Source organism: Gouania willdenowi, chromosome 5, assembly GCF_900634775.1.
Source record: "Gouania willdenowi chromosome 5, fGouWil2.1, whole genome shotgun sequence".
NCBI classification, from domain to species: domain Eukaryota; kingdom Metazoa; phylum Chordata; class Actinopteri; order Blenniiformes; family Gobiesocidae; genus Gouania; species Gouania willdenowi.
In genome coordinates this window covers 25,520,865-25,543,900 of record NC_041048.1, presented here as the reverse complement: position 1 = coordinate 25,543,900, position 23,036 = coordinate 25,520,865, and the positions used below count along the sequence as shown (strand labels likewise).

The 23,036-nt window shown below is 39.5% G+C and overlaps 1 protein-coding gene across 1 annotated transcript in view; it reads right to left on the bottom strand.

Moving 5' to 3' along the window:
- The window catches only part of tnks1bp1 (tankyrase 1 binding protein 1), a 33,374-nt gene that overhangs the window by 10,039 nt on the left and 299 nt on the right, over positions 1-23,036 (bottom strand). Inside the window, exons 2-3 of the mRNA XM_028445783.1 lie at positions 18,126-19,004; positions 13,412-15,803 (exon numbers count right to left, since the gene is read on the bottom strand). Coding sequence (XP_028301584.1) covers positions 13,412-15,803; positions 18,126-18,997 — 3,264 coding nt within the window. The 5' untranslated portion in view covers positions 18,998-19,004. The remainder of the gene's footprint in view (positions 1-13,411; positions 15,804-18,125; positions 19,005-23,036) is intronic.

Below are 23,036 nucleotides of genomic sequence, written 5' to 3'. Positions count from 1 at the left end.
AAGTATTTTAATACAAAAAATTAATTTAAATATATCATTACAGGCGATATTGTAATCTTCTATATCGCCACAATATAAATGTCGATATATCTTAAATCTTGAATCTTGGATCATCTTTTATTGCTGCAGAGACTGAAAAGTGTTTTTAGGATTAAAGAAAAAGTGCTGGGTTGGTTAAATCCTACCTATCAGACAGAACCCACTTTGTTCATGTTAATAATCTCTCCTCAGAGCACGCCAGAGTTAAAGCAGAACTAAGTAACTTGCGCTTAGCGCTCCCCCAAAGGTCTCTTTTGGTTATGTCACTGTCGTAAAAACTCTGCAGCCCCCGTCGCCTGCCCCACCCCCCAGCTCCATGCGCACCTTTGATCTCCCAAGACAGTAGCATCCGATCAATAAAAATCCTAATACGACAAGTAAAATGAATGAATGATGTGGGAGTAATACGGAAGGGAGTGTGGAAATGTGTGTGATATGTGTTTGTTTGTGTGCCGACAAAGCGACTCTGAAAATGGATGGATGGATGGATGGACAGATAGATAGATGGATATTTGTGTGTGTGTTGCCTGATAGAGCGCTGGATTGCGAGTGTGTGTCCGTGCTTGTTGCGCAATCAGACACACTGTCATCGCGTCGTGTGATTTCTGCTGAGCTGTCACTGCATGAAGTTGCTTCGTTCCTCAGACAAAGGTCTTCTCTGCCTTTTTTTTGCTGGCTCCGCCATGATAAAAGTTTGAGAAAAGTGAATTTGTAGACAACCGTGTGCAGCCACGAGGTTGGTCATAATCTAGCATTAGTTTGTAATGGGCTGCCGTAAATCAGTATGTCTTGCCACCAGGTCGGAGGCAGGGAAAGTTGCAAGTGCTGTTTTCTGGCTAGAAACAGCAGGAAGAGATGAAAGACCAACCCAATCACCCCATAAACACTTGTATTACCCTCACAGGGACTACGAGAAGGATTTTTTAAGGTGAAAAAGTTACTTAGTTCTGCTTTGATCATGGAGTTCATAATATAAATTGCCATTGCTATGCGGATGACACAGAGCTTTATCCCTCAATGAAATCAGACTAAACTTATCAGTTATTAAAACTCCAGGCCTCTCTTAAAGACATCACATCCTGGATAAGCCGTAACTTTCTCCTTCTTAACCAGGATGAAACCAAAGTGATTTTATTTGGCCCAAAACACCTTGGAGATAAATTATCAGAGCGAATAGTTATTCTGGATGGCATTACACTAACACCCAGTACCACAGTAAAAAACGTAGGCGTTATCTTTGATACTGACTTATCTTTTAACTCTCATATTAGACAAATCGTAAGGACAGCCTTCTTCTACCTCTGTAATATCTCTAAGGAATTTCTTGGCCCAGAGTGATGCTGAAAAACTAATCCATGCATTTGTTACATCTAGATTAGATTATTGTAACTCTCTACTGTCAGGATGTCCTAGTAACTCACTAAAAAGTCCCCAGTTAATTCAGAATGCTGCAGCTAGAATACTAACGGGTACTAACAGGAGAGAGCATATTTATCCAGTATTGGCTCCCTGTAAAATCTAGAAGAGTTTTAAATCCTCCTGTTAGGATACAAAGCTCTACATGATCAAGCTCCTGTGCATCTTAGAGACCTGTTAGTGCCCTAACACTCCGCTCTTAGTTTGCTGGTCTACTGGAAGTTTGTGTCTAGAAGTAGAACAGGAGGCAGAGCATTCAGCTACCAGGCCCCTCGCCTTTGGAACCAGCTCCCAGTCTTAGTACGGGAGGCTGCATCTCTCTCCACCTTTAAGGGTAAACTCAAAACCTGCTTATTTGCTAAAGCGTATACTGTATAATAGCGTTAACCTAACCACTAGGAACATCCAAATCCAAAGATGGCTTTCTGCTTTTTTCCTAAAATGCAGCTTTAAATTTCTAGCATTACACCAATTTGTTTATCATTAAAATTATTTATTTAATAATGGCCCACTACTTATTTTGTATCATCTCTCTAAGCATAATCTTTTGATGAAATACAGCTAAAAATCTGCGTTAAGAGCACCAGCTGACCGCTATGACTGTGATTAAGCAGGTCCAGAAGATTATTGAATGAACATCTAACACAATACATTTTTGTCCCCTGAAACTTTCAAAATGACATCAAAACCAGATAAAAATAGCCAAAATGAACAAAAAATCTACAGAGATAATTTGAATGCAACTTGCAAAGCAAGGTATTTACAGAAGTTGAGTGAAATCGACATAGATACGTTCCCGGCCGTTTTGAATGCAGACATTGTAGACTATCTGGTGAACAGTGTAAGTGCCTACACATTGGATGAAATGAAAGCATACAAGTCTTTGGAGGCATATAGCGACGGGTGTGTGGACCTTTGACAAGCTAACGGGATCGTTTTTGCTGGAATATTGTTTTTCACCTGGTCAATATGAGGCTTCAGAGGTAAGATGACGTATTACTGTACTTTTCAATTGATCTGACAGAAGCATTGATAACTTTGGCGGTATGATCATTAAATGCTTTTTATATGGCTTCAATCGCAAGAATCGTAGCTTTCCAATGACGTGCAGCCTGAATGATAACATAAACATACGAGTTGTGTATTCATATGAAAACATCATAACATCTCGGTGGGCTGACAAGAGATGCATATATAATATATGCACTTGCCTGTGATAAAATGATCGCTACAGAGTTTATAGTGTCACTTTTCTGGGTCACGTCCATTTGTTTGTCCGTTCCATGGACAGACATTCTGTTTGTTCTCCTTCACTTTTTATAATTTTAGAAATGCAATTAAACTGTTTTTTGCTCTGTTTGAGCAACCCCACACAACGCACGTATGTGGCATGACAAACGGCTAAAATCGGCTAAAATCGGTGGCTTGGGTTACATGCTAATGTTACAGTGCCACACAAGATAGCGACGCGCACAGGGAATCATGGGATTTTAAAAAATCTAACTTTGTAACTAAGTGGAAACAATCAGTATTTAGTGCGCCATCATTAATAAATTTTTATCATTTCCTGTGATCTCCAACCTGGTATGGGTCCAAGACTGACCTTTGTATTCTCAGTTCATGTTCTGATCAAGATCATTTTCATCATCATGATTATCACTTTAAATCAAATTAATTCCATTAATTTTCCTCTCTCTCTCACTCTCTTAAAGTGTAAGTAAACCCCCAGGTCTTTGCTAACCTGCTACTTGGGGGTAATTCAAAAAATGCCTTGATTACAGTCGTTGCTCCTAGAGTAGTTAAGATACACCCAGTCACAGCAGCCCCGCCCCCTCAGCACTGCACATTTTTGCATGAAGCTGTCAATCAAGGCTTCTTTTTTAAAACGGACGGGGCAAACAGAGATGGATTTTGACGTCGCTAATCCAAAGAGACGTCACAGATCGAATCTCAGCCAATAGACAATTTCAATTGCAATAGCCGGTGTTTAACCCATAGTGGGCAGTCTGATGTTTCACAACTAAAAACTCTAGATTTAAATACTTGACTAAATTAAGGAGAGTGGGACTATGATCAATAAACTGCATAACTTCATCCCTAATCATATATGTATTCAACAGAAAAAAGTGGTTTTAAGGTGTATTTACACTTAAGTACCCCCTGTAGTGCCATCGCATACCCCTAGTTACACATATTCCCATTTGAGAAACACTTGTCTAAATCATCCATCATTGCCTAGGTGGTGTATGTTGCATTGTAATGTATTAAAATCTGTGTATGGATCTAGGTGCGACTTGAATGTAATTTTCATGTGTATATGAAAATAATCCACTGTGTTACTACTTTTTTTGACCTAATCGAGAAGAAATTGTGAAATTCATTCCTGTCTATATTCCTCTGAATATACTGTCTTGACTAAATATTCCCTCCTTCAGGCATAAGCATACCTAGCATACTAGAGAAAACTACACCTGTGTGCACAAGGACAGAATGTGCCAACAAGAGCATGGGTATGCTGCGACAAGTTTCGACAAAGTACAATTTATTACAGTGTATCCGCAAGCATCGCCTGTTTTTTTTTGGCTGCCAAAGGAACGTGTCACTCAGTGTGCTTGATTAACCCTTTATCAGACAAGTAAATATTAGTTAACTTCAAATAAGTTATTACTGTAGTTATACAGTGGACTCACAGACTCTGAGCCCCGTATTGGTCAACAGGCATGAATAAAATTCCTAATAAAGACAAACTGTTACTAAAAAAACTTCCAAACAGCTGATAGATGCTCTCTAACTTTGAAGACACATTAATCCTATTAAAGGGATTATGTTTCTCCTCGATAATCATGTCCACTTTTCATGTGAACATAAAACACATCATTTTGGATTCAAAAGGTTTTTAAAACTTTAGAGATTATCACAAAACAATATATGTCCTAACTTATCAAGGAGTAAAAAAAGAAGATATCATAAAGACTAACAATAGCAGAACCACTGAAGTGCAGGAAATAGACTAACTCAAGAAGACTAAGTATTAAAATATTGTCTATCCCAAAGTATCACAAGACATTAATGTGATATTGTTTCATCAAAACAGCAAAGAACAAACTAGTTAGCTACGTCAAGGAGGTTATGTTTTTGCTGGCATTCATCTATTTGTCTGTTAAAAGTCTAACTTAGAAACTAATGGACGGATTTTGATGAAACCTTCAGGAAATGTATTGTAGCATATAGACTAAAAGCAAGTTTTTCCTCGGGAAAAAGGAAGGATATAACACTGATGATGCGCCCGTCAAACAATTGCACAGAGTTGGGAGGTGTATTGTTCCAGATCACAAAAGAGACATGGGCACTTACTAGCAGCATGCACCGAATGCCTTAAGATACCTCATGGCATTGCAGATTGTAGATGGATCACAGGATGATGAGGTCAACAGAAAGTTGCTCCCCAAGCTCACCCCACCAGCATGATGCGAGCCAAACAAAAAAACACACAGCCAGGTGAGCGCACATACAAATATAAACTGCTTCCACTGTGCCACGTCCAATTACCGTGGTGCAGAAGCGTGAATACTCTGAGTGCGTGCACGATACCCATTCACATGCATGAACCTCATTTAGAAACAGGTGAGAAACCACCAAACCCTGTATGGCTCCTACAATAAGTAATTAGACTTTGGGGATGATCTGGATCAATATCCTGAATGTAACATTTCGGTGACAATGCATTTAGTCGGACTGCTAAGGTGTGGCGGAGGTCTGAACTCTCTGAAGGCTTTCTAGTTTTACCTTTTATCAACTACATCGACCGGACTACCAGAAACAAACAGAGAACAACTAAATCCACTCACCAGCCACTATTAGCTACACCACTGCAACTGTTAATTAGACTAATTAGCTAATCACTAAGGGCCCTATTCTTATATGCCCCTTCATCATAGATACGCACACAATGTGGGCCTTCCCTGTCAAATCAGGTCTTATGCTTAATTATGCATATTCTCCCGTGGACTTAAGCTCTTTTCTTCCATTGCGCTTCTGAACAGGTAATGCACCAGCTTCCTGGGAATGTGAAATATTATATTGCACTTGAAGTTTGGATGCAGTTATAATCCATGCCACCGTTACTGATGATATTGCAAGTATGCCAAGGGTTTTTGTCCATCATCATTTTTATTAATGGCTTGGATTTTCTGACAGAAGCGTGGCTGCCAATTTGCACCTACAACCCCTCTGACCATCCCCTGTCCTGGGAAGGCGGTAGGGATGGGAATTGATAAGAATTTAGCAATTCCGATTCCATTATTGATACTGCTTATCGATTTGATTCTTTACCGATTCTCTTATCAATTCTCATTGGGTGAGGGAATTAAATAATACAAATGGATTTGTTTGCTTTAACTCTATAATATTATCTTTGTCTCTTTATTTCCTGCAGAGATATCAGCTCTCTTTTAATCCACCAGGTATAGATTGTTTTCACTGGATAATAATATATACAAAAGCGCTATATAAAATTGATTAATTATTATTATTGTCATTTTTATTACAACATATGACACATTTTGGCAACAAACATTTGAGAATATTTACAGTGCTCCTTTAGAACTTGAACAACTTGATCCAAAACTAAACATAAAACAAATAATTCTTCTGTAAAAAAGAACATATTAACCAAAAGTAAAACTGTACTTATTGTTATGTATTTAAACAGTAAAGCTTTAGTTTAGCCTTTGTTTACATTTATATAAATGGACCTTCAGAGATGCCGTCCTCTGGTTGTTACATGTGACGTCATCAGCCGTGTGTGTGTGAACGTGTGAAAGAGCAAACTAAAGAAAACGATCAGCACCAGTCTGTCTGATTACTTGTTATGAGGACATAAACTGGTGACGAGGTGTGTATTCTTGCAGAATTTTTTGGAGGAAAAGTCTGTGCAAGAAGCAACTTTTGGGGAAGTGTACAGAACCCGGAAGTGAGTAGCGTAGCAACAGAGTCCCTACAAACAGCACAGAGGACAGCACAGCTGCGGGTGGAGGAGGTGGATTCTCCGCGGTGGACAGCAAACAACTATATGGTGGAAGGAGCTTCACTTGGTGCTAGCATAAACACAATATACATGGAGGAGTTTATCATTACGTATTTGCGATGTAAGAGGAACCGATAAGCGGAATCGACAGGCAAGCAAACAAACGATTCCTAGGAATTGGATTACTGGGAACCGGTTGTCAGAAAGTTTTTGATTCCCATCCCTAGAGAGCGGTGATTGCTATGTTGGGGAGCTGAGCAGGAGTGTGCACCCTGAGGTGAGTGCATTAGCGCCATCAGATTGTTCAATGAAGGACTGATGGAGCTCAGACTTCTGTGCACGTTGGTCAGACTGTCATTCAACAATTTTCATAACATTGATCACCCTACAAGCGTAAATAACAAGTCAAACAAAGTGCCATCTATCCGGAGACGAAATGCACATTAGTGGATGGATACCAGAAGCGAGTTTGACGGGTTGGGCCGGGCTCAGGCACATAATTAGAAACGATGCTCGGCTTCAGGTCAGGCTCGCGGCAAGGCATCAAACATTTTAAATTTAAAACAGCTTATTACATATGAAGTCATGGGCCTGTTACCTGCAGCTCATTCACACAAACGACATAGCCACTGCTCTACAACGTGCAGGCTTTTGAGTTTAACACAGTATCAATCAATCAATCTTTATTTGTATAGCGCCAAATCATAACCAATAGTATCTCAAGGCACTTTACAGTAGAGCAGTCTTAAGGACGGACTCTTCATTTTATGGATACACACATATGCATATATACGTACATACACATACATATGTATCCCACACCCAACATGAATTCATCATGGCGGCAAGGAAAACCTTCTGTTAAGCAGCAGGAACCTTGTGTGGATCCCATTCCTATGATGAACAGCCATCCACGTTATACAGTAGTGACTACAGATGTCTGTTGCAGAATACAGACGAATGGAGAGTGATGAGATAGAAACGTTCATCTGTTGACATTTCCGAATGCGCATTAATCACATAAGACCACCTTCATTCTCAGCGTTACACGCGCTGGGTCTATTTACAACAATGGGAGAATACGTGTTTTAGACGCATAACTCTATGCGGGTAAAAAACCTTGAAGCACAAATGGGGGACTAGAGCCCCAAGTAATATGAAGCTGATCAATTTACTATACCTATAATATATAAAGGAGAGAATAAAACCTACCGATACATCAGCCTTTAGCATATCATTTCAAACAGATGTTGAAATATTTAAGAGGACTTACTGAATTTAAAGATGGGCATTGGATTTGGAAGCAAAGGTGATTATGATGTTTGTAGGTGTCTTGACTGTTCTGAGAAACTGTTGATCTACTGGAATTTTACCCCACAACCATCCCTCTAGTTTACAGAAAATTGGTGTGGAAAATAGCAATTAGCCAGTTAGCAGCTGCTCTCTAGGCCTAAATAAAAGTGACCACAACACTACACAGCAGAGAACAGGAAGCTGAAACCACAGTTTGCAAAGGCTCACAAAAGTTTGATAGTCAGACATTTTCTTTTTCACGCATCTTGGCGCTGGTGTTGACAGTCCTTGACCTGTGGTTCACGGGTCAACCAATCTGGGATACTGGGATGTTCTTTCTCTATCCTGTTCTGTTCTCCTCGTTCTGTCCACTAACCTCAACCAGTCGAGGCAAATGCTTCCACCTCTGAGCCTAGCTCTACTAAAGATTCCTTCCATTTAAGGTGATTTTTTTTCTCCCCACTTTTGCTGATGCTTGTTCATGTGGAATTGTTGTTTTTTCCTATATAATTATTATCCTAAATATTTTGTGATGAGTGCTGCAAGATGACTTATTGTTTGAATTAGGACTATATATAAAGTTTAACTAAATTGAATAGATGCATGATTGATATTTCTCAATTTATGCTTAGATGTTTAGACGTTAATGCTGTCATGAAAGCATACAGTAGGTCCATCCTGCCATGTACTGTATAATTGAGGCTAGTGGTAGTGTAATGATGTGGAAAGCATTTTCATTGTGCACTTTGATCTCCTCAGTTAGAATCAATTGAGCATTATTTCAATGCCTTAGCCTACCATGAGGCTTGATGATGAGTGCACTCATTTCACCATGTAATGAGCTACTTCAAACAGGACAACACATCATGCTCAAACTCAAACTGGTTTCTAGATACAAGATTATTTTCACTGCTATCAATGGTCTAACATGTACCCGTATTCCAATCTAATAGAACAAATGTGTGATATGCTGGAATCCAGATGCTACTACTTTATGGTGTCATGGACTTGAGAAATAGAATCTGAAAATAGTGAACAACTACAGACAAACTGAGTGCATCTAAAAAGATCTGAAGCTGATAAACAAAGTGTGGCACACTTATCCAAGTCATAAGTGCGTCAATGTGCTCTGCTTTCTCTTTGACACCATGGTCAAAGAGGAAAAGGGCATGCATGTTCACCAGTAGGGTTCTCCATTTGGATAACTGTATCAGATGACTTTGTCCTTCCTGCATCAAAGGTACTGTGCCTGCTGACCTCTCTGTCTGGATTTGCATGGTTGTGGTTCAATGTGGTGATGTAGAAACAAATGATTGAAAACCCCATGCATACAATTCAAACTAGAAACAAAATATAAAAAGCTATAAATATGGTTTTGTTTTAAAAACCAAAGATAGAAAACTGCTTCTTCTTTATGTTAGCAGAGCTAAGATTAGCAAATATTAATTTTCTAGAATGAATGCTGCACTTGGTTACCACATCAGATCTTGAACCAGTTTCAGGGCCTCCCCTCTGCAGTGTGTGCCGACTTCTGAGTGAAAAGTGACGAAGGGATCGCCTGCTACGTCTGGCGAAGCTTCGAAGGGGTGACATTGCCCTTTGAAATCGTCCTCCACTATCCGGCTCTTCCTCCACCACTTCCTTCTCTTCATCTTCCTCTTCTTTTTCCACCTGCTGCTCCTCTGATTGACCCCACACAAGCTCCAGAGCCCCTTGCAAGGACTGTCGCACGCCTCCCACCCAGCCTGTGACATGCAGCTGGGCAGCTGATAGTTTCCCTCCTAAGTACTGCATGGTTTAAAGAGCCTCGCACAGTTGTTTATCCTGGTGCTGGGGTCACCATGAGGCCTGGGAAAGCAAAGAGACTAAGAATTTAGAAAAAATGTTTCAGTGAGCCTGAAAGCTTAGTTTATGATCTGAACTTCACTTGTAAATTCAAATAAAGGTGATGTCTCTCTGGCACCAATAGCCTGGAGTGAAAAGGATGGATGCAACACCACATGAAAGATGACACAGTGCATCCTTGACAGGAGTCCCACCTTTTTCCCTACAGTTCAGCTCAGACAAACTTCCTGAAACAAGCTGTTATTAAAGAAATTAACTGTTAGCACCCACTTGTCTGAAATCCGACAACAATTTCCATCAGCAGCCAAGTCAAAGCATGGGTTATCTTAAACAGCAACATCCTAGTGAAATATATCCACAGTCATCTGTTCACAAGTCATTGTAAAATAAGACTTGTAGCTATAAAATCTCAAAAGTTGAAGAAGACAAGGCAGACTTTTCACTGTTGTTTCTCTCTCTGGACTTGCGTATATTCCACTGAATGAAGAGAAATGTCCGGACATCCAAGCTAAAACTTGATCTTCCTGTTGATCTGAATGACTTCAGTAAATTTCCAAACAAAGTAGAAGCCTGTGCTCGGATGGGAAAAATTCCAAAAGACAGTAAGGAGGTAGGAGCGACAGACTGGGTGGAGGTGTTTCTGTACCTCCCTCTTTTTGCTCGCTGTCAATAGGTGAAGGCAGATGACACGTGTAGCAGGAACTTAGGAGAGGGAAATGGAGAGGAGACAAACCATAAAGGACTGCTCAGGAACTTAGGAGAGTAGCAGAGATCACTGGCTGGATCAAACAAAAACTGAAAACACATCCCTATCCTGCGCTCTCTCTCTCTCTCTTTGATCTAGACAACCAATGAGGGAAACCATGTAGGGTAATTTGGACAAACCTAAATGATCACACACTAACCACATTCCACTTCTTCCTATAAGGTCCATCTATCTCTCTTACTCTACTTTTTTTCTTTCTCTGTCTTTTAACAATCAGTACTATTGAAGAGTGCATGCCTGACTGCACACTGTTTGCTCAGTAAACACTTTCTGTGCTTTGCTGTCAAAATGACAAGCTCTGTTTTTTCACTGTAATGATTTTATTTCTGTGAAAAAACAGAGCCACTAAATCATTCTGTTAAAAATGTAAAAAAAAAATGCACTTATAAGTATTTCAAAGTTACATATGGTAAATGGTCTTTGGAGTGCAAAACAAGGAAGCGTCAGATCGACAGCGCCACACAGTGGTGGAAAAAGGGAGAATTAAACAACACAGCCTGGAGCATAAAGTACAGATTAACATAGTGAGTGAGGCACATTGGCCCCTTAATGCTTGTCAGGTTTGTTTGCTAAAGCAGACAAAGCAAACAAGGTTAGTAAGCGCGCACACACTCTATCTCTCTCTCTCTCACACGCACGCACGCACGCACGCACGCACGCACGCACGCACGCACGCACGCACGCACGCACACACACACACACACACACACACACACACACACACACACACACACACACACACACACACACACACACACACACACACACACAGTTTGCTGTTTTCATCTCTGCAAAAATGTTGCATGTTCAAACAGGCAATGACTCTTCAGATGCATTTCTGATATCCAACCCTCGAGCCACAGCCCTGTTTCACCTCTACTACTTTGCATTATGTTGCTTTAAATTCCATAATCGTGTCAGTATCTACTTCTAGGTCATTTAAGATGTAACATCCTTTCAGCTCTTATCACTTATACAAGCCGCAGTAGATTCCTCTCCATTGAATAAATATTTACACTCAACCAAATTCCCTGCATCGCGTCAGTGTTGCTTCAATGTGATCATTTTTGGAAATGAAAACACTGGGAAATGGTCAAAAACCTTGAAAACATGTTTGTATCCTTACATGAATTTTCTACAGAGTTAAATAGGCTATTGCGTTTACCAGTACAAAGTATTACCCATTGATTACAAAGAGAGCTCCAAGTTTGTATAAATACAAAGGTATATACACATGAACAACCAAACCATCCTGTAACATTTTAAATCAAGAAAATACTTATAACCATTTGGAGCAGGCAGGAGTTACTTTAATAGAAGCCTTGAAGGAATCCATGCAGGAAGGTGATCAACTATTCAATTGAACTCCCTATGCTGCTTTCACACCGTCTTCTGCGGCACCGGACGCGTATGCCGCACGAAACATTCTGCAGGTTTTGCAGGATCAAAAAATTTCACTATTCGCTTCACATGCACGTTTGAAGCAAAGCACCGCCCACCACTGAAGCCTCCATGCCAAATCCTTCCGAGGCCGGTCCCGGTTATAAAGGTCCGTGTCATACAGCTCCAGGTGGTCACACACAGCTTCTACTCAATGGTTGAATGGGTGAACAGACCGGTGTCCGTGTTGACGGCCTAACGTCATGGTCAGCAAAGACTCTGATTGGCTTTCGTCATGCAAAACAGTCAAAGGAGTTCAATATTTTCAACTCTTGCGAATGTGTGAATATGACGAAAAATCGGGAGCGCACTCACACGACCAACGCTCTTGACGTGCAGATCGGACCACCACACAGGAAAGATTTCGCCTCTGGGCTGTGTCAATCCATTGACTTTGTATGTAATCTGGACGCACAAACATTTCGTGACGCATCCGGTGTGAACACAGCATTACGGTTATTTTTTAAGTTGTGGTGTTTTTGAGGGAAAACAGCTACCCATAAAGTAACAGTTGGATTTTATCATTTGTTTTCAAGTTAGAGAAAATATATCGTTCAGGTGTCAACATTAAAAAACTGATTATAATAAAATAATATATGAAAAAATTCCCTTTCTGATGAAATATCCACCTGGTTTCAGATAGATATTAGGGTTGTCCCTATACAACCTTTTCACTTCCGATAGAGATGTTGCAACCTTGCATAATGACAGATACCAATGTTGACCCAATATGATGAAAGCGCAAATCATACATTATACTTATTTTGTGTTGTGGAATGTTAGAAAGGGCTTCATCAAGTGATATTATTCAAACAGAGAACGTTGACCCAGAAAACTGACCCATTTGTCGAGAATGAACTGCTTGTATCGGAGTGTTTATAAAGGAGATTTTAGATGCAGGCAGATATAATACAATTTTGTTTTTTTGCTGATGTCGGACCGATGTCCCATATCAATATTAGATTGGGACACTCCTAGTAGGTACACTATTTGTGTGTTAAAATTCAAGTACATGTATTTTAAGAATGCTATTTAGGGAGCTGAAAAGCTAGTACCTGGACAAAACTCACAAGAAACAAAAAAGAAAGAAAAGTGCAGCCATGGCTTAAAACTTTTAACTTTCTTTACGTGAGGCTGCTATCTAATGACAGATCATACCACAACTACAAAAGTTTGAAGCTTTTCTTATGTGCACTTTCTTTATGTCCACAAAGGTAATGTGAATTCACACAAACTACTTCTTAAACACAGCTGTGTATTGACTAAACTTTGTATGTTACATTTAACTTGGACAACAATTTCACTATCCCGCATACACAGAGTTCACGCTCAAAAGCAGGACTAAATCAAGCTGAAGCAAGTATAACAAGATCTCTTTCCAACCCTGACACTACAGGAATGCTAGTTTGTCCGTGCAGGTGAGGTGTGTGAGTCTGCCAAAGCTGATTTGATTAAGTGAAACCAGTACATTTATGTGGACACTCCTGTCTCTTTTTGTAACTTCACCTCTTTGGCCTGATTGTACAATCAACACATTCATGTCATTATGGCAGTAATCCAAAATGAATCATCTGAAAGGGTTTTACCTCAAGCTTGTCTTCCTCTTCAACTTGGCTATTCTTCCTCTCTAGTGTATCTTCCTTCTCTTTTTCTTCTTGGTCCTCCAACAAGTCGAGCTGTTTTTGCTTTGGCTGCTCCTCCTTATCCACGCTCTGCTCCTCTTCCTCTGGGATCTCTTGGCTTGGTTTTAGCTCTGGATAGTCTGCTTTGACATATGGTGTGATATCTAAGCGCACCTGCTGCTTAGGTTCCTCATTCTCAGTGAGGTCAGAGACCCAGCTTTTGGCGACTGCAGCAGTTTCTACTTTAGGCTGTGTACCCCTTAGCCTTGGTTTGACAGAGAAATCATCAAACTCCACCTCGATGACAGGTTTTCTAACTGAGAAATCGTCGTAAGCTACATCAATTAGTGGGCTCACAGGGGGTCGGCTGACACTTTCTGAGCGGTCATGTGGTGATTTTGACCTCTGAGCCTCATTTTCTGATTCCAAACTGGTCAAATCTTGCGCTGCATGCTCCGCCAGACTCTCTGCATTTCTCTTTGATGTCCGAATGTCTTTTCTTCTCTTTTCTTCCTCCAACATATCTCTTATTTCCTCTTTTTTCCTCATTTCCTCTTCATATTGCCAGACCCTCTCTTGCTCCTTTGACCTTTCTTCTTCAATCTGATGTCTTTGCTCAACCCCCCTCTGTTTATCAATTTGCCTTATTCTTTCCATATCCTCCTCTCTTTTCATTCTTTCCATTTCCAGCTCCCTTTGCTTTCTATCCATCTCTTCCTCTCTCTTCCTTCTCTCCATCTCCAGCTCCCGTTGTTTTCTCTCCAACTCTTCCTCTTTTTTCTGTCTCTCCATCTCCAGCTCCCTTTGCTTTCTCTCCAGCTCCTCCTCTCTTCTCATTCTCTCTATTTCCAGTTCTCTCTGCTTTCTCTCTAGCTCTTCCTCTCTCATCTTTCTCTCTATCTCCAGCTCTCTTTGCTTTCTCTCAATCTCCTCCTCTCTTCTCTGTCTTTCCATCTTTTGCTCTTGTTCCTGCTGCAATTTTCTCTCAAGCTCCTTACTTCTTCTCACCTCTTCTTCCTCCCTTCTCAGTCTTTGCCTCATTATCTCCTCTTCCTCCTGCTGCAATTTTCTCTCAAGCTCCTTACTTCTTCTCACCTCTTCTTCCTCCCTTCTCAGTCTTTGCCTCATTCTCTCCTCTTCCTCCAACCTTCTGCGCCTCTCTCTCTCCTCTGCTTCCTCTCTTAACCTTTCCTTCTCCTTTTCCGCCTGTCGGAGGTTCTCCTCAGCCTGCCTCACGCTCTCTCTGTCCCGCTCGTTCTGTCTTCTCATTAGCTCAGACTCTATCACCCTCTTTCCCTCGTCTCTTTCTGTCTTTTTCACCCATGCACTTTCCCATTCAGCTTCCCTTTCTCTTTCAGAACTGATTTCCTCCTCTCTTAGTTTCAACTCTTTTTGGTGCTCTTCTTGGTCCTGAATTAACTTCTCCTGGTGCTCCATCTGTTTCTGCCTTTCTCTTTCCTCCCTCAGTCTTTCTTTTTGTCGTTCCTGCTCCTGCAACCTCTCTCTTTGCCTCACCTCCTGAGATTTTCGAAGTCTATCTACATCCTGCTGTGCTCTCTCTCTTTCTTCCTTCCTCTGTTTCTGCAACATCAACTCTGTCTGCTTCTCCCGTTCAATCTCTTCCTCTCTCAACCGCATATTTTCCCTTTCTTCCTCTTGTAAACGTTCTGCTTTCCATTCTTCTATTCTTTGTCGCTCTTCCTTCTCCTTCAGCATCTCCATTTCTTTCTCTTCTTCCCTCAGCCTGAGCTCCTCTCTCTCTCTTGCCTGTTGCTGTACTCTTTCTTCCTTTTGTCTCAACTCCTCCTCTAAGTTGAGTCTTGCCTGATCATGCTCTTCTGCTCTCCGTCTCTTTTCAAACTCATGATGATTCAGTGAGTTGTTTTCTTGTCTTTGAAGTTCATCCTCTTTTTTTTGAAGAATTCCCACTTTCTTGTAAGCAGGTGATGAGACGTGTACATCCTGTTTAGGTTCTTCCTCTTGAGCATCATCGTTTTCCTCTTCTGCACTAGATTCAGATGCTGAGCCCAGAATGAGCGGCGGCCCACCATCGTCTCTCTCTACAGTCCCAAAGCGAACAGAGCGCCGTTTGCCATTAGTCCTCTTTGGTGTGCGCATTGTGCTTTTCATTGGAGCTGAGTTATCATTATCTGTATTGTGGAGCACTGGACTACGATTGCGAAGCTTGACTTGTGGTGTTATGCTTTGCTCTTCCGGGACCTCTTTAGGAGCTTCTGTCTGGATCTCTGCTGGTTGTGCAGTGGGTGGGACATATGATTCCACAGACTGAGTGGATGAGGTGTTGGCTGCAGTTGTAACACTTTTCTCCTCTGTTAGTGCAGTTGCAGGTTGAAAGCTGGTCAAGAAACACAGACCAGGAGAGATGAACAGTGGTGGTAGCAAAGCTTTTTCAAAAAAGTTTCACATCAGGTGAATTTGATCTATTGACTTAAAATCAAACTCAAGCCAGCATTGAGGTCTACAGAACATCTACCGAAAAACAAAGGAGAGGTATTAATCCAGTCCCTTGTTTGAAAGAATCAAAAGATTTGAAAATAATATAGAAAAATATTATGCCTTGACAAGTCTTAAATATGCTAGGAATTTGGCTAGTTTGGTCTTGTTGTTTTAAATGCTACAAAATGCTCAGTAGCAACAGCTCAATGTTACCTTTAAAATCATAAACTAGATATTGATTCACGTAAGGCAGGGGTCACCAACGCGGTGCCCGCGGGCACCAGGTCGCCCGTAAGGACCAGATGAGTCGCCCGCTGGCCTGTTCTAAAAATAGCTCAAATAGCAGCACTTACCAGTGAGCTTTTATATATATAGATTTATTTATTTAGCTATTCTTGTTTAAATCACACTTACATGTAACTTAGAAATGACAATACATATATATAAACACTTAAAATGTAAAGTGTTTTTTGTGTTTAATACATACTTGCCAACCCTCCCGATTTTCTCCTGATTTCTGCCCGACATTGTCCGGGCGGACCATCCTTCACTATTGTTGTCCGGCCGGAAACGACGCTCAGTGAAGGATGGTCCGCCCGGACAATGTCAGTGAGGAAATCGGGAGAAAATCAAATCCAACCATGTGTAGGGAAGTGTTTCTGTTATGGTTATAGCCGTTGTTGTATAGGCTATGTTTAATTTTCCTTTTGTTGATTATTTTTATTTCAAGCATACATTGCATAGATTGATGGATAATTTATGCAATGTATGCCTTTTTTGTTTAATTTTATGTTATTTATTTTATCAATTCTACTACTACCACCATTTACCATTTGCATGGGTACTGTGGAATTTGTGCTTTACTTTATATGTGTTTTTCAAATAAAAGAACACTGTGAAATTGAATTATTTCATTTTCTCTTTAAAAAGCAAACTACCCCCCCCCCGCTCTTTTGAAAATCTCACTAATTATTATTTAAGTGTGTATCAAACTGGTAGCCCTTCGCATTAATCAGTACCCAAGAAGTAGCTCTTGGTTTCAAAAAGGTTGGTGACCCCTGACGTAAGGTATCTACACCAGTGTATCTTTTTAAAAAGACATTTTTAGTTACCAGCAAAGCAAATAATGATAAATGTTTTTGCTGATTATCAACAAGCTGCAGCTAATTGGCTTAGCAAGAAAATTACTGATATCGCTAATGTGGATTAAGGAGTTTTTTTTCCCTCTGATTAACATTTCCACCTCACAAACACTGAGCTAATAGTTGTGTAATGGTAGCAGGTAAAGCAGCTTTGTGTAATAGTTAGCAAATCAAATTTTACAATACAATAATAATATCAAATACGTTTTAAACATTAAACAAAGGATAAATTATGAATTGAAATCAAAATTAGATTTTTTTTTTCTTAAGAAATAAAATTTTGGAAAACTAAATCCTAAAATGTAGGCTTCTATGTGTCTGTTAAAGTATGTACTCTCTAAGCTTAGTTTTCAGAAAACGAAAACCTAACCTCCACATTAACATTCATGTAATTTTTTCTTACACTATTCAGTCTTTTGACAGCAATTCCCAAAAGAGTAACACACAGCTAGGGTCTTAACTAGAACAAAGAGGTCAGAGGTCATTACTCCAGTTTTAAAGTCTTTACACTGGCTCCCAGTCAGCATCCGAACAGACTTTAAAGTTCTGCTGCTGGTGTATAAATCTCTGAATGGGTTTGTTCCAGAATACATCAGTGTGATGTTAGTCAGGTATGAACCAAGCAGGTCTCTCAGATCTATGGACACAGGTCAGATAGTGGAGCCCAGAGTTTACAGCAAACATGGTGATGCTGTTTTTAGTTGTTATGCTGCAAAAAAGTGGAACAAACTGCCAGCAGAGTTGAAGTGAGCATCCAATGTGAACATTTTAAATCCAAGTTAAAGGCACTAATTTTCTCTAATGCTTATGACTGAGAGGGAGATCTTTCCTTAAATTATTTCATGTTTCATATTTTTATTGTTGATTTTTAAACTCTGTTTATAATGCTTTCTAAATGTTAAGAAACTGAAAGCTCCCCTTTAGCAGAGGGTCACTTTAAATGAAATGGTTGGTAAGTTCTGAGGTTTGCCTGTTTATATGTCCTTTGGCAAGACACTGAACCCTAATTAGCACCTTGCATAGCTGCTGTGAATGTGGCTGATGATGTGATGAAGTGTTTTAAGATAATGATTACTTACCTCTTTTCTGCTGTCCAGTTTTTGATACGAGCTCTCACACCACCTGTGCTATGTACGAGCTCTGGTTCCTCCTTCCTTCCTGCAATTTCTGGCCTGGAAGATGAATCGAATAAGAGACTGATTCTGCGCTTTATACTGTTTCCTCCAGTGTAATCCTCCTTAGCATTCTCTTCATCATTCTCTTTATTTGATGGAGTTGGTGTAACCGGCTCTGGGCTGGTGGACGCTGGCTTATTTGCTTCATCTTTGGTGTGTATTATAGAGCTGCTCAGAATTGGTTGCGGAAGAGGAGGTGGACCACCAGACTCAAACTTTGACTTAAGCACAGCAGACAGACGCTTTCGAGCACCACCCCATTCATGTTTTGGAGGAGAAGAAGGGGATCCATCGTTGCCTGTTTCATCATCGTTTGGTGTAGCAGGAGGATTATTTTCTTTTTTGTCTATTTTATGCTCTGAGTTTTTAGTTTTTACTTTATGGTTTGCGTGGGCAACGTCTTCGTTTTGGATTGACTCAGGCTTGGGTACCTCTTTGGGTGGAGTTGTTTGAGGAATTAAATCTGGTTTCCCTTCATTAGAATGAAGAGTGTCTTTTATGAGCTGTGTGCTTTGACTCGGTCGATTTTTGGTGGTATTTGAAGTAGAATTAGGTGGATTTAGGGTAGGGGTGCTCAAAGGGTTGGGGACATTGTTGGTCTCGACTTTTGTGGTCCACTTAGGTGATGTAGGAGATTTTCTTGGAGCTGGAATGGAGCGAAAAGAGGCATTTTGTTGCAGTGAAAATGGCTTGGGGGTAACTCTGGGTTTTGGAGCTAGAGTTGGCTTTGCTCTTGAATTATCTTCAGTCTGGATAGCTTCATCACTGCTCTCCATACCTGAGCTGTAAAAAAAACAGAGAAATGTGTGTTTACATAAAGAAAACTACACATTTACAATGGAAAAACATTATCAGTGTCAGCTTAGAGGAAGCTAGTGGGAAGTGGTGTACCAAAGAAAAGCCTGGTTGAGTTTTAGAGCACTTTACGAGGACTATTCTGATATGTTGGAAGAACAAGAAACAATGAGACGTGTTTTTCTTTTTCAGACCCCACCAATCCAATATACTAAAAAAAAAATCAATTGATAAACATTATCCACAAAGTTACAATTAGTGGGTTTTTTTTAATTACATCTACAATAAATACACACTAATATTGCCAAGTATTCACTCGCATGTTTTCACACATATATGAGCTTGAGTGACATCCAATTCTTAATCTTAGGATTTAATAACACCTTTTGCAGCTCAACCAGCTTCAACTCTCCTGGAAAGGCTTTCAACAAGGTTTAGTAATTCAATTCAATTCAACTTTATTTATATAGCGCAAATTACAACAAAGTCATCTCAAAGCGCTGAACAAAATATAGTCCATAGTAAGAAAAACAGAACCCAACAAGATCCACATGAACAAGTAAAAAAAACTCCCTCTTTTTTATAGGACGAAATCTCCAGTGGAACCAGGTTCAGAGGTGGCAATCATCAGCTTCGACTGGTTTAGGTTAGTGAACATAAGGACAAACAAAATAGGATAGAAGGATAGTCCATCTGAGTGTTCCAGACTAGTTGAGCCGCGAATGAGTATATGGGAATTTTTGACTATCCAGTGTGAGGTCAGACACTTATGTAGGATGAGAAGCCCGCTTCGCTCTCACTCATCGTAGGCCAGTCAACTTCATCAACTCCAAACTCACTCATCCGTGTCTTTCTGGACCTTGCTTTGGGCACTGGCTCACAGTCATATTGTAACAGGCCATCTCCAGACTGTTCCTACAAAGTTGGCAGCAAGAAATTGTCCAAAAAGCTTTCAGAGTTTCTTTCAGTAAGGGGCCAAAACCAACCCCAAAAAAGTGACCCAACACCACAAAATCCACTCCAACAAAGTTTACACTTGGTACAATGCAGTCAAACAACTACTGTTCTCCTAACAAAGCAAAAGCCTGATTCTTCCATTAGATTTCCTGGCGGCAAAGTGTGATTTCTGAATTCAATGATTTGAATAGATGAGCATATACTTTTGGCCATAGTGCATATACTAGTTATATATGGTTTGCCAAATCAATAAAGCAATGATCCTGCATCCCAAGTGTAATGTATGAAATAGCAGACAGAGATCGGCTATGTAGTAATAGTTTTCAATTGCAATTTTGGTTTCAAAAGGATTTCTTTATTATTTAGAGGAAAACATGTTTTATTGTTTCATGCAGCCTTTGGACAGGCGTAGCCTGCGGTCATGTGAAGGGAAATTAAAACAAAGCAACCGGTATTTGTTAATTAGTTATTGCACAATATTTAGTATTTTTCCAAATGATTTTGTTTTGATCATTTATGTATAAAAAATTCTAAACATCCTGTCAATGTGTTTATATTTAAACCCTGTCTGTTATTATGTTCAATAGTCATGACGTTTGACACTGACATTCAGGACCTCGAACTAAATTTTCAAAATAAGGATTTGAGCAGTGGTTGATGTTCTAGTGAATGCTGTTATTCCAACCTCTTTAGGGACATTTACTGTAGGTGTATATATAACTTTAGCTGGACAAAGAGAAAAATTATTGGTTTCTAATATAGAGATAAGGCTTTATATGGAGAGAGATTAAAGTAAAGACATAAAGTAACTGAACTTGAAAAACTAAATCGACTTTTTACTTTAGTTGATAATCCAGTGATTAATGTGCAACATTTATTAAGAACAAAAACAGGCGTGAAGGATACACTTTTAGAGACTGGAACCGGCTTGATGAGTCACTCTATTGTATCTGCATCTACGTCACAGCAGGTTGCTCATTGAACAGAAACCATTCAGGGATAAATAAACACACGATGATGACAGTGTTAAAAAAAAATGTCCACATGAGAATATGGTACAGTAAAATGTCTTTTGACAATGAATGGATGGAATACGGTCACACAATAGTAGAGCTTCCACATCTGCCAAACTAACAACCCCAGGCACTAAATGCAGCATGTCATCTGGTTTGGCCTGAAAGACTTTAGCACAAACCGGTCACACCACGCCTCTTATTCTTTAAACTGTAAAACTCTTTGTAGCAGCAGACTGTTACTGCTGTGTAACACATTCATCTGTTTAAGCTTTAGCTAAAAAAATGATCATTTCATTCCAAAAACATCAAGCAATGTGTATATTGCCTATTACATGCATTGCCATCAACTTGGTAACCCAATACTTGTAGGTGTGTAGGAGAGGAACATGTATTGTGTAAGAGGACTAAGTCATTTCTATGTCACTCTGGTTTTGTCCCAGTAGAATCCACTGACACAGACAGACATCATGTGGAAGCAGTGGCTGCTGTAAACTGATGGTGATCCCTGCAGCTTACTGGGAAAAGATAGAAATCATGTGAGATTGTCTATGTTTGCTCATAACTTTACAGTCTGGATTATTAATTCAGACAAGTCTGTGGTAAACAAACACATTAATTCTGAACTAAATGTCTTTTTTCTCCAACTGTAAGATGCAAAAAAGATAAAATATATGGGATAGTAATACTTTATACTTGTTAAAAGAGTATAAAGCAGGCAACGTCAGCCTTTGAAAGCCTTTTTATGTGTATTTATTTTTTTAGAGTTGGTTTGCTTCTCAGCAGTCCCAGTAGTGAGAATGTTATGGCTTGTAAATAGGGGTGTCCCGATATTGATATTAGATATTGGTCCGATATCAGCCAGTAAACGAATATCGGACTGCATCTAAAATATACGATATATATTGATATATTTCTTCAATTGTAGAATACTGTAGATATTATGTTGAATGTTAAAATGTATGTAACCAATTGGTTATTAATAAATGGGTCAGTTTTTCTCATCCCTACTGTTGCTGACTTGAAGTACTTTCTAACATTCCACACCACAAAATAAGTAATAAAAGTATGTATGATTCGTGCTGATATTGTATAGGATCGATATCGGTATCGGGATATACGAAAGGCTGCAATATCGGTATCGTATTGAAAGTGAAAAAGTTGTATCGGAACATCCCTACTTGTAAGTGCATTATAATATGTATCAAATATATACATCATATTAAATGCAATCAGAGTCCACAAATAGTTAATAACACTTAATCAAATGAAACAATCCAACCTGAATCTGACAGGAAATACAATCTTACAGACGTACATACATTTACAAATATATCCTGTTGTTGATCCAGTCATCTTTAACATAAAACACACATGCTAGTGTTTAATTCTTGCATGTGGGCCCTAATAACATGTTTTCAATAACATTTGAATAAAGAAATTAAATAACCATAAAATATTAGCAACCCAAAAAGTACAACACAAAGAAGAGAAAAACACAGAGATGAACTATTTGTATTGTTTTGAACATGGAATTTTAGTGCTTTTAACAGCCACCTCTAAAAAGTCAGTGTAAAATAGGATGTTTTGCTTTATTACACAAATACCAATTGTGGCAATTATTGATCAACGTTATTATATATGATCATGGAAGTATCAGACAATTCTTTAAACAATGAACTTTACAGATTGCAGAGACACAACATTACAGATTACTACAGTTGATCTCCATATAAGTGCAAACCATCACAACAGCTAAGAGTAACCATAAACAAAGAATAGGAAAATAGACTTATACTATTATAGTTATACTTGTTAGTCATCCCTGAGGCCACACTGTAAATTGTGTGATGCCAGATGTGGCCCCAGGACCATATATTGGGCATCATGTTAGAGGCTCTGAATAGGTCACAAGTCAACGCGTCAACAATGAACTCACAGTCGTTGAACTCGCAGCGAAAACCGGAAAAGACTTGTTTTCAAAAAGTTATCTCCTTCTTAAAGTGATTTACATCACAACATTCCATCAAAATATTTCCGGTAAAGTCAC